A 12,090-nucleotide genomic window follows, 5' to 3' on the forward strand; every position below is an offset into this window, starting at 1 on the left:
TGATTAACAAAATTAAAATAAACACATATACCTTTTAAAAAAACATTTAAACACACACACTACAAAATGCACATTTTCGATTTTTTTAAAGGTATATATGTTTATTTTAATTTTGTTAATTAAAAAACCAAAACGTAGGAGTGCAACCCCATTATTAGCCGCAGCCCCCAGTGATTGCTAGGAAGGGTTCGCCACCACCTGTGCTACTCGAAAGGTCCCCAAATTAACCCGCGTTACGCAGCGCAGTCCTGCAGGGCAATGTAGAAGCATGCGGCAGGCGTTTGATCTCAGTGGGGCCTAACGCCCAGGCAAGCGGGCGCAAGATCGCAGCCTTATTTATGCCTGTTTACTCAGAAGTAAACCCTGCCGCGTTCCATCCGCCTCGCAAAACACCCCCCCCCCCGCCAATAAGCGCCCCCCCCCGCGCGCGCGCGCACAGAACCCTCGCAAAGTGATTTACTGCCCGTCAAGGAGCCTCGAACCTTTGACGGACAGCTTCGCGAAAGGGCACGCGGGGACTGGATGTTCAATAGCCTTTGTTCCTCCCTCCGTCCGTCCCGCGGGCGGCGATTGGGTTAGCAGGATCCCCGGCGGAGCCTATAAAAAAAGCCGCGCGCGAGCGGTGGGGTGAGGTGAAACGGCGTTTAGCGTGGTGCTCCGCCCACCTGTGGCTTTTTGCGAGCTGGGTGGTTTGCTCTGTTCAGGTGCAAGGGTGGGGGAAGGGAGGCGAGGCAGAGAAAAAGGCGGGAAAATGTTTTCTGAGGGAAGGGGCCTTTTGGAGAGAAGGGGGTGTATCTCCACTTTCTTTTTCTTGGGTGTGTTTCCCTCAAAGTCAACTCGCCCTTGGGTTCCCCAGAAGAGAAGTTGATCATTCCTCCTCTTTTTGGCATTTTAGTTCCCCCAGAGGGCACATGCCACACACCCCCTCAAGCGAGCTTCTTTACAGGGTTGTTTGTAAAATACTCCGCAAAATTAAACCATGGAAGCTCATGTTGGCTTAATTAGAGTGGGAAGGAAATCCACTACAAAGGCCATATATGTCTGGTTTTGGTTTGTTTTCAATTGGGGACAAACTTAAAAGGTCCACAGAATAGAGAGCAAAAGTTTTAATTTCTTGGCATTTTGTCTTTGGGCAGGAGGTTGAGCTAAAGGAAGGATTTGGGTGGGGAGAGGAAAATGGAGGTAGTGAAGGAGCTGCTCACTCCAATCTGCAGTTCAAAATGTGTAATATAATTGTGTGTAGCAGGATAATGTATTCCCATAGGAAGCTGTGTTAGTCTCTTGCTGCAAAAACAGCAGATAGGCTTGTGGTATCTTGAAGGCCTAACCATTTTTTAATGGTTTGCGGACTAGAGTCTGCTTGAATTTTTTAACATTTGGAAATGCTAGATATATGTGTTTGTATTGCTCTGAACTATTTACTATTCCTTTGATTCCCCCAGTTTTTAATCACAATATATTTATATTTTAACGAGTTCAGCAAAATCCTTGCTTCCCTACTAATAGACTTTGCCACCCATTTAATTTTGGGTGGCGCACCTTTATAAATTTTAAGCCCATTACTTAAATTTGTGGCTGATTCAAAGCTTACAAGAATGAAGTGCTTCTTCACTGTTTCAAATCAGTAGGTTAGATGCGCCAGTACTTGACCCATCAGAAATTAGGGCTCTATAGTTTTCTTCAGCACCAATGTATGCTACCTGTTTTTTATCGGTAGGTCTTGTTTGCTCCTCTTAAGAAAGTACTTGGGGAAACTCCAATCACCTGTGTGACAGACTTCAGTGAAAGAACATAACAATGGTAATCTGGGAGGATTTTGATTTTTGTTTTGCAATATTGCCTTTCTTTTTCTCTCTCTCCACTTACCCCATCTTCAAATGGAAAGAAAATGTGATGAAAGTGGTTGAAATCTGGGTTTCCCCACCAATAATAGTCCCAATGGAATTCAATAATTTGTTGGTCACACATTTTTAAGAAGCGGTGCTATTTTTTTCTCTCCCTGCCATTGGCAATATGGCTTGTTTATCCCTCTCACAAAGTGGGGGGTAATTGATGGATAAGAAGTAATTCTAGCAGGATAGCCATGCCAGTCTGTTACAGCTAAAGAAAGCCTTCAAGCCCCTTAAAAACATAATAAACAGTGTGTGTCATGCAGGAAGTCTGGTAACCTGGATGCTGCAGCACCTACAGGTGTTACTAAAAGGTTTGGTGCAGTCAGAGATTAAATCCTGAGCTTCCTCTCTTCCTAATTACTTGTAAATCTGGAGTGCCCTTCCAGAAACATTTGGTGGTAGTAGCAACAGGAGTACCTCTTGAGTATGTATGAAGATTACTTTAGGCAACTAGGTAACTGGTTATCCTCCGGATCTAGAACCTGTGCACTAAGTTGGACACAGTGGCTTCTATGTATGCCTGTGGCCCAGCAGCACTGCTGCTGCCAACTTCTAAATATTGCCTTGTCCAGTGCAGTGAGGTACGTTAGGTCATGGGCTAGGTACATCATTGGATTTTGCTTCCTCCATTTTGATGGAGCTGAACCAGATAGGGTTGATTTACTAATCACTACTCCCAATATCACAAGGGACGCGGGTGGCGCTGTGGGTAAAAGCCTCAGCGCCTAGGGCTTGCCGATCGAAAGGTTGGCGGTTCGAATCCCCGCGGCGGGGTGCGCTCCCGTTGCTCGGTCCCAGCGCCTGCCAACCTAGCAGTTCGAAAGCACCCTCGGGTGCAAGTAGATAAATAGGGACCGCTTACTAGCGGGAAGGTAAACGGCGTTTCCGTGTGCAGCTCTGGCTCGCCAGAGCAGCGATGTCACGCTGGCCACGTGACCCGGAAGTGTCTTCGGACAGCGCTGGCCCCTGGCCTCTTGAGTGAGATGGGCGCACAACCCCAGAGTCTGGCAAGACTGGCCCGTACGGGCAGGGGTACCTTTACCTTTACCTTACTCCCAATATCGAAATGGTGCTGAGTCCTTGAGTCCCTGTATTCATAATAAATTCCAGAATTGAGTGCATATGTTGGCCCACTAGCTGGGGCTCAGGTTAAACCTCTGGGAATGTGGGTGATATAAGCAGGAGTGTTACTTTAGACAGAATAGAGTGTGGCTGGCAGCAGTTGCTTCTGCCCTGTGCTGCAGACCATGGCTGAGCAGAAAGCACATAGCTTCTTCCAAAGAACCCTGGAACTGTAGTTTACCCCTTACAGAGCTACAATTCCTAGTGCCCATGTCACATGTGTGGTCTAAACTCCAGGAGTGATAAAAACTGGGCTCAAAGCTTGCATTGGAAAAAGTTGCACAGGGTACTTCTAATGTATGAAATACTGTAAATTGTTTTGGGATGCAATTTTGGGAAATGATTTACCGTACTTTGAAATAAATAAATAAATAACAGCCTTTTCTGTGATACAACCTGCTAGTATCTCAGGGAATTAGCAACTGTGTTTTAATGACTTAAATCTTCCTAGTTCTTGCTTGTATGTGTATTCTCAGCCCAAAGCATTGGGGAGACAGCCAAAATGGGAACACATGTCCTCTTCAGCCTCTGGTTTTTCCAGTTCTCTTGAACTATTTGCAAGCTTTTAACAGGAATTTACGACTTGTATAACGTTTATACAGAAAAGGGTGTGTGCCATCCCATCTGAGAAGATTTTCAGTCCTCGTGCCTATTATGAGAATTCTAAGGTCTCAAATATTAAATAAATGTTCATAAATGTACAAGGCAAACACATACATAAGTATAAATAGTACAAGAGAGCAATCCTGAAGCCCTCCTCTCCCAAATTGACCTTAAATATATCCCCTGCAGTAAGGGAGGCAAGTGGGGGAAAGCCTTCCCATTATCTTTTTGCTTACAAATCCTGTCTTAAGGACATATTTATGTATGAATAGGGTGAGCCTGTGACCTGGATTCAGGAACTAAAGTATTTACCATCACAAAAGAATGGCCAGGCTGCCCAGGTAATGCAATCAGTGACCATTATCAGATATCTTGGCAGACAGCCTCCTTCTGTGATGTATGTATGATGTTTTGTGGGCAATTTCAAAAGTCTATATAAGGGCTTGCACACCATTGTTCTGGGTTCTTCCTGCGTATGGTGAGTGGGGACCCTGTTGCAACGGTTTATTTCTTTGCAATAAAGATCAGGCTTTGCTTCCCAATATACCCTGGTTGGCCTCTGTTATTTTCTCTTACCGAGAGGGAACCCACTTAAGGACTCTATACGGGCTCCAGAATACCCCATAAGGGAAAGGAAGCAGGTTTTTTTTTTCCTTTTAACATGTCCTATAATGCAAAATTGTCCCAGATTCTTAGTGGAGGGAAGATAGCATTTTACGTTCATTGGTAACTTGGAATCCAAACTATTTCCTCCACAGAAAGGTTCTTTTTGAGCCTCTGTTGTTCCAACTTGAGACGAAAATGCGGGACAACCAGAGCACTTGTGTCCCTCCTGAGGTCACCACAGGGGTGAAGCCAGGGAGCACAAGACGACGACAGCGTGTCACACATGGTGTTGGGGTACTCAGCAGTGATGCACAGGGGCCTGAGAGAGAGAATACCACAGCAGCCTTGAAAACTTCACAGCAACCACCTTTGCTTCTACACAGAGAAGAACAAGAGGCCTTCTTCAATCTCCTGGGTGAGATACCTGACCCCACAGTCCTGTCCAGAGATTGGTACCATGCAGACTTTCTCGTCCCTAGCAGCTCTGCCAAATTTTAAATGGGTATAGTAAAAATGTCGCCCAGTTCTTAGTCAATAGCCTGATTTGCAGATAATGCTAAGTCATTACTTGTTTAGGCAAAATGGTGTGCGTTTGACTGTCTCTCAGCAGGCTAACCATGGACTCTTCCAGGTGAGCTGCTGCTTGGACATGCATACCAATTTATTTGCACAAAGCTTTTACAATGAGGTTAAATTCTATCTACTCTTTACTGAACATTCATCCTGATTTGCTTGTGTTTATACATCTTGTTAATTATTTGCTTGCCTCAATATGTTTCTCTCTCACTTTCCTAACTGCAAAAAAATCATTCTCTTTTTAAAAGGCGATTTGTTGTACTAGGGTGATGGAGTTCTTTAGTCCACTTTAATTGTGTAAACCTAACATTTCTGGGTATTCCCTTGAAAATCCCTTACACAAAATACTGGAAGTCTGGAGGCACCCCATTGTTTGTCTTCTGGTGTCACACTGTGCTGAGAAACCCTGGTTGTTTTAACTTTGGTTTGGTGTTATGTCTGAAATCAGATGTTATGGCTCAGCCATCCCACCCCAAGCTACAAAGATAAAAAGCCAGGGCAGATGGAAAACAAAAAAAGCATTGGAGAATCAGTTTGCAGCATGCTTATCTGTGCAAGAGAGCTCATGGTTTGTTCAACAAACCATGCTTAAACAAAACCATAGCTTTCTGTTAATGTGCAAATGCAGCCAATAGGGAAAATACCATCAGCTTTCCCCCCAAAACTTCCCAAAGACTCCTACAAATTGTACTGTACATGAGCTTCATTCTCCTTTTGATTCAGTTCTCAGCAAGATGAAAACTCTCTACTTTTAGTCTATAATGTAGTTAAGCTTGGAAAGTGGATTGCTCAGAATGGCTGCTTGGTTGAATGTAACAATAAACAGTGCTTCTCAGGTACCATAAATATACATTGAAGCTGCATGAGGCAGTTGGTTATAAAAGCTTTAGCTAGCCCACAAATAATGGTATGAATTAAAACATGTTTTGCTTTCTTTTCTCATCAGAGGATAGTTTGATACAAGAATTCCTTTCAATGGATACATGCTACAGGATCTCAGATAAGGTAGGTTCCCCCCCCCCCAAGTCCTCCACCCTACACTTTCAGTATTACAGCATGGCATTCAATTTTTTAATTATATGAATGCCAAAGCAAAGAGGGAAATTTCACGACAACATTTCTGGTTTGCTTCTTTCAGTGAGAGTGCTGGAGGGGAGCAATCAATGCAGTTACTAGAAGAACACTGTTAAGTTAATAGCATTTTTGTAGTAATTGCTTTATTTACATATATTCAAGCAGGAGTGTAGTGGAAGTAAATGAGCTGCCATACAGCAGGCAGCAGATCTACTCACCTCTGAAACAAATATTCAAGCAATCAGCTCCACATGGCTTGCATCCCAGTTTCCACCAAAAGCAACTCTCATATCTCATACTTTTTAACATGCATATTAACCCATTGGGAACAGTGATTTGGGAGGCAAGGCATCATCTGTATGCTGATGCCCAGCTCTGTCTGTCTTTGTACTGTCTGAATTTGGAGAAGCTGTACAGGTACTTAATCAGTGTCTTGAGACAGTGACAGGCTGGATGAAGACCAATAAACTGAAGCTGAATTCCCAAAAATTTTGAGGTGATTGGTGCTTCCCAGGTCCAGAAAATAGGTGAGCAGGCTACTCTGAACGGGCTTGCAGTTCCCCCAGATACATTGGGTGCATAGTCTGCACGTACTCCTTGACACTACAATTTCTAGAGACTCATGTGGCTTTGGTGGCAGGTTGCTACAGCTGTTCCTGGATAGAGAGAGCCTAGCCACAGGTGTCCATGCCCCAATAACCTCCCATTTAGTTCTGTACATGGGGATGCCTGAAAAAACAATTTAAAGATTTCACCTAGTGAGAATTGCAGACCCCAAGGTATTGACTAGTGCAGCTGTGCAATACTGGTCCTTAAAAATCTGCAGTGGCTGCCCATTGACTACTAAACCTAAGTCAAGCTGCTGGCTTTGACTTACAAAGATTTAAATGGCTTTGGGCCTAGCCTTTTGAAGGAGCACACCTGCTTACTATTTGAGGCCCACCACAGATTTTCTTGTGCTTGTACCATTGCCAAACATAATTTGGGGTTTCAGAATAGAGCCTTCGTTGGGGTGGTGCCCTGGGTGCAGAACAGCCTCCCTCAACCCCAAAGTCATGCAAGTGTCATCACTATTTAATTTTTGCTGCCAGCAGAAGACACATCTTTTCCATATGACTTACACATTAGTAGTAGTAGTAGTAGTAACAACCATTTTAATGGTGTGACAGATGGAACAATTTACATGTTTAATTGTAGACTGTAATGGTAGTTTTTTTGTTTTGTTTTTTAATCTGATTAGCTTATCTGTGTTTTAGTAAGTCATCTACCCTGATATTGTTTTGATGCTAAAGGGTGGGATATAGGAATTCAATAAATAAATATAATCCATTTTCAAAACTGCCCGCTTCACTATCTGTAGCCTCCCTGCCCGCCCCCCAAAAACCTGGTGCCTCCAGGTGTTTTCAACTGCAATTCCTATTAGTACCAACCAATCATGGCAAGCTGGGGCTGATGGAAGTTGTCAAAAGCATCTAGTGGATACCAGGTTGTGGGACACAAAGAACTGCTTTTTAACTCAGGAGTTAAATTTCATTCAGACAGTATCACAGTGATAGGCCCATTTGCAATCAAGATTGGTAAAGTGAAAAAACAACCACCACAAACCTCTGACTGAACTCTGGATAAAACCTTCCTGTGTAGTAACCAACCAACAAAGCAGGGCATAATGTTGATTCTTTGCTTCTTGTTTGAGGAATGTCTTGTAGCTGACTTTTCTACCCTCTTAATGCTTTTGCCTTCCTTTCACATCTCTTAAATTATTGTGGTCTACTATAGATTTTATTAAAGCTAAGCTGTCTTATTCAGTATCTTATAGCTATGACTATGATGTACTTCAAACGTGCTGGCCTGCATACGGAGGAATACACACGGACTAATCTCTTCATAGCTCTGTAAGTTTATTTTGGTGCTCTTCTATTGGTTCGGTCATGTGGGGAGGTGACCTGTAATGTTTATTAGGCTAGGAGTTTAGTCCATGTCACCAAATACTCGCTATTCATCATATTTATTAGTGCAGCAGAACAACTCTTACAATGTGGGGGGAAAGGTTACTATATTAGCTCACTGTAAGTTAACAACATGTGAAACTAATTGCGTTTCTCCCAGTCACAATTTAGTTACAGGTGCAGAGGACCCCTGTTTCTAACTGGAAACTGTAACAATGGGGAGAGGGGAGCTAAACTTTCCTCCTCACCCAAATTCCATCAGTTCAATTGCAGCAAAAATCACCTGTCCCCAAAATGCAAATAGGTTTAGAGAAAACTCCTGTTGTAAGCAAGTAGACCTTTTGTTTTTCCTAAAGGTGATGATGGCAGGTGATTTTTTTTCTTTTTTATTTGCAAATGAGGTTGTTGAAGAACATGATCAGGGGCAGCCCAATTGGTGTCATGTGCATCTAGGCCCCAAGAATGCAATCTTAACCTGTTATACAGGTGCTAATTGTTGAGGGGCAACTTCAGGGTTCCTCCTACTCTTTTGACCCCTTAGTTTTTGAACCTTTATTATAAGCTGGAACATAACTTCTCTGATGAACTCCTTCTGCTGCTTGAAGACCACCCATTGCTTTGTGAAGGAATTCTGGAGGCTTTCCACTGTCCCCCACACCACTTTTTCCTAATTACAGGTACCTAGCAAATGACATGGAAGAAGACACAGAGGACTACAAATATGAGATCTTCCCCTGGGCACTTGGTGAGAACTGGAGGAAGCTTTTCCCACAGTTCCTGAAAATGCGGGATGGCTTTTGGGCCAAAATGAAGTACAGAGCATTTGTTAGCAGACGCTGCTGTGACGAGGTTAGCTGCAGATCGCTTGACTTGCCGTGTTCTTGCCTTTGGTGTGTTAAGATAAATTAAGCTGGGTGCACTAGTGGTGGCAGGGAGAGCAGAATAATCCTCTCATCCTGCTGGGGGATCTACTGGAATTTGTTTCCTTGGGATGGGGGGGGGGGGGAGAAACGATATGGCTGAAGGAAATTCAAAAGTCTCAAGGTTCAGTCCTTGGCATTTCAGGTATGAATGGGAAAGTCTCCTGTATTTTTATTTAATTTAGCAAACTTCTGTACCACTTTTCAAGAACAAAATTCTCCCCAAGGCAGTTCCCATGAAATACAACAAGAAGATTTTAAAACAACTCAGTATAAAGAATCTCATATAATTAAAAGTAACAATCAAACATCAAAATTGCAGCATAATGCATTTACCATGACCTGGCGACATAGGCTGTGTATACACGCTACCTTTAAAGCACATTCAGAGAATGAACTTTCTCCTCATATAATTGTGGGCACTCTAGTTTGCTGAGAATTGTAGCTCCATGGGGGTAAACTACAATGCCCAGACTTTTTAAAAAAGTGCTTTAAAGTTGTAATGGGTATGCAGCTACAATCAGATCCCTAGCTGCAATTAGGCTCTGCAGTTAAGACAAAAAAAACAACAACTTGCTAATAAAGTCTGTATAAAACTATCCAGGCATAAGCCATGCCTAACATTGTATGGAACATTATTCCACAATTGCAGGATGACCACCAAAAAAGCATCAGGCTAATGTCCTTTTCTGGTGATCATGTTAATAGGTCTTCAGAAATGAAGGTATGGGCAGCAGTGTGTGCATGTAGACAATACTTCTAAGCAGTGTTATATTTTTAGAAAAAAGTGGTGCCAGAACTCACCATGAACGCCTCCCTCTTTCTCTTAGAATGGCAATGGTACCCACCTGAGGTGCCAGAACTGAGTTCCAGCGAGTTTCCCCTGGGGAAAAAAGCCCTGCTTGTAAGAACAAAACAATTAGCGATGACCTCAGCTTTGAGGACTGAATTTGACCCTCCAGGCCACACCCTCTCACTGGCCATACTGAGTTAAATGGACCAGAGATTTGACTCTATGCTATATGGCAGGTTATGTGGCACAAAATGTTCGGTTCCCTTTCCCCAAAGTTTTCCGAACATAGTTATTTTTTGGGATAATTCAGGCTTCCTTTTTTTTCCTAGATAATGTTAAAGGAGCCCACACACTGGGTCTGGTCCCGTGAACGAGCCATTCACCACAGTGGGGCGCTGAGGAGTTACCTGAAAAATGAAGAAGACTTATTCCCTAGAGGGCCTGGCGTTACGCCCCCAGTCTGCCTTCTCTGTGTGTTTGATCTGGAAAAAGAAGATGCTGGAATAATGACACCTCTTGCTAGCAGTATTCCTGCCAGTGACTTGCTGCCCTCCACAGCACCGAAGCAGAGTTTGAGTGGCTTCCCTTTGCTGATGACTGACTACAGCATGCAGAGTAAGTACTAACGGTGCCCAGCTTTCAGCTTTTTGGAGTCTCTTAATATATGGCATTCATTCCTGCTTGGGAAAGTGTTGTCAAATTGTTCCCCTCTTCCCTTGCGGTTGTGGGGTGCAGTGTGAGATTTGAATCTGAAACAGCAAATATTAAATTCATAGAAAGCCATGAGTCTGATAAGATTACAGAAAGATGGTGCAACTTCCTCTGTTTACAATGTGGGTTTGACAAAAGGCTTGTAGATTTGGTACCTTCCAACTGTCCCAGGCCCAAAGGACATGCGTAGTAGAGCCTTAAAGCAGCCTTCACCAACACCCATCAACCCCAGCAAGTGCAGGAATTGTAATCCAAAACACCCACCTTGGGGGGAGGCTGCTTTAAGACACGTTTACCGCTGAAAATGTATTGGAACAGCTTTTGAGTTGCAGCTGCTCCTGAGCTGGTTTTTCTCATCGGGTGCTAAAGAAAGTTTAACCACACCCCTGTTTTCCCAGACATCCAGGTGCAGGTGTGGCAAAATTCTCCCAACATGTGGTGAGCTGATCACTAGTACCTTCAGTTAAGAGTGAATGCATACCCCACTGTGGCAAGTTACTGCTTGGTAAATGAGCACCCTGGTTGTGTCCTGTTGGCAAATCTCTCTCCCCTGCCTCCTGTTATTAAAGAATTAGTGTGTTAAACAGTGAAAATATGCACACTTACAGACTTGTTAGATTATTATTATTATTGTTTACTTCCGTTCAGGCCCAACTACCAACTGGGAGTAAGGAAAGAATGTTTCTCTTAGGGGGTTATCTTGCAACATTCGCACACAGCAGTAATCTGGAATTGCTGATATGCTCAGCACTCTGCTCAGTGTACATGCACTCTGTACGGCACCAGAATTTAGTGTGGATTGGCTGACGTAGTGTTGTTGGGAAGATGGCTGTCCCTTCAAATGGGGATTTAATAACTTTGTGAACCCTTTTAAAGCACTTGATTTATAGCTTGCTTTATTCTATGGGCTCTGCAGTCTGCCCCTACCCCTGACAGAAGGCTTCTGTCCTTAAGGGATTCGTAACTTTCTAATCAATATTTCTAAAATATAACTGCTAAACTCCCAAAGTCATAGTTTCAGTCTGAATCTTTTTTTGGGCAGGCCTACAGGAACCTGTGATGGAGGCAGAAGGAACACCCAAAGACTGCCAACATCTGATAGCGTCCGAAGGCTGAAGACAACCCTCTCTGCAATATTTTTCTCCTTGGAGTGGCGTTATTTGGATGTTCTTACTCTACATCTGCGGTGATCTATTTATTAAGCACTTTATCTTCACGTTCATAAGTACACAGCAATGTCTGCTTGTGTATTAAAAAAAGCTATTCAGTATGACTTGTATTATTATTATTTATTTAGATTTATATACCACCCTTCATCTGAAGACCACAGGGCAGTTTACAACATAAAAATACAAAATAAGGACACCTAATACATAACAAAAACCAATAAAGCCCCTTCCCAAAAACACATTTAAAAGGCCATAGATTGTTTAATCAGCCAAACATCTGGTTATTGAGGAACATTTTCTCCTGGCACCTAAAAATATGTCATGAGGTGTCAGGAGAGCTTCCCTGGGGAGAGGACACAAGAAGACTCTCAGATGATGATCGCATTGTCCAGGTCAGTTCATGTGAGGAGAGGTGGTCCTTGAGGTGTTGGGGTCGTGAGCCATTTAAGGCTTTATATGTCAAAACCAGCACTGTGGATTGGGCCCAGAGTACTTGGGCCAGGACTGATGTAACGTGCTCAGACCATCTTGCCCTGGTAAGCAACCTTGCCACTGAATTCTGCACCAGCAGAAGTTTCTGAATTGTGTTCAAAGGCAGCCCCACGTATAATGCATTCCAGTAGTTTTAACCTAGAGTTTACCCATTCCAGCTGAGCAGACTCTTCATAAAGATGTCTG

General features: G+C 43.3%; 1 protein-coding gene across 4 annotated transcripts; it reads left to right on the forward strand.

Annotated features, from left to right (window-relative positions):
* Positions 1-613: 613 nt before the first annotated feature.
* LOC310833659 (speedy protein 1-A-like) lies at positions 614-11,513 on the forward strand. Of its 4 annotated transcripts, none has more exons than XM_083716352.1 (8): positions 614-704; positions 1,718-1,800; positions 4,376-4,638; positions 5,746-5,804; positions 7,680-7,765; positions 8,497-8,668; positions 9,862-10,147; positions 11,286-11,513. In XM_083716352.1, exons 3-8 carry the CDS (start codon positions 4,419-4,421, stop codon positions 11,357-11,359), a joined length of 897 nt encoding a protein of 298 aa, XP_083572478.1. In that variant the 5' UTR covers positions 614-704; positions 1,718-1,800; positions 4,376-4,418; the 3' UTR covers positions 11,360-11,513. The 4 variants fall into 4 exon arrangements, with proteins under 4 accessions (XP_083572478.1, XP_083572476.1, XP_083572477.1 ...); XM_083716350.1 differs by having other exon boundaries at positions 4,380-4,638; XM_083716351.1 differs by lacking the exon at positions 614-704 and adding an exon at positions 727-815 and having other exon boundaries at positions 4,380-4,638.
* The last annotated feature ends 577 nt before the right edge of the window (positions 11,514-12,090 follow it).

Source organism: Podarcis gaigeae (assembly GCF_964106915.1).
Source record: "Podarcis gaigeae genome assembly, chromosome: 16".
In the NCBI taxonomy this organism is placed as follows: domain Eukaryota; kingdom Metazoa; phylum Chordata; class Lepidosauria; order Squamata; family Lacertidae; genus Podarcis; species Podarcis gaigeae.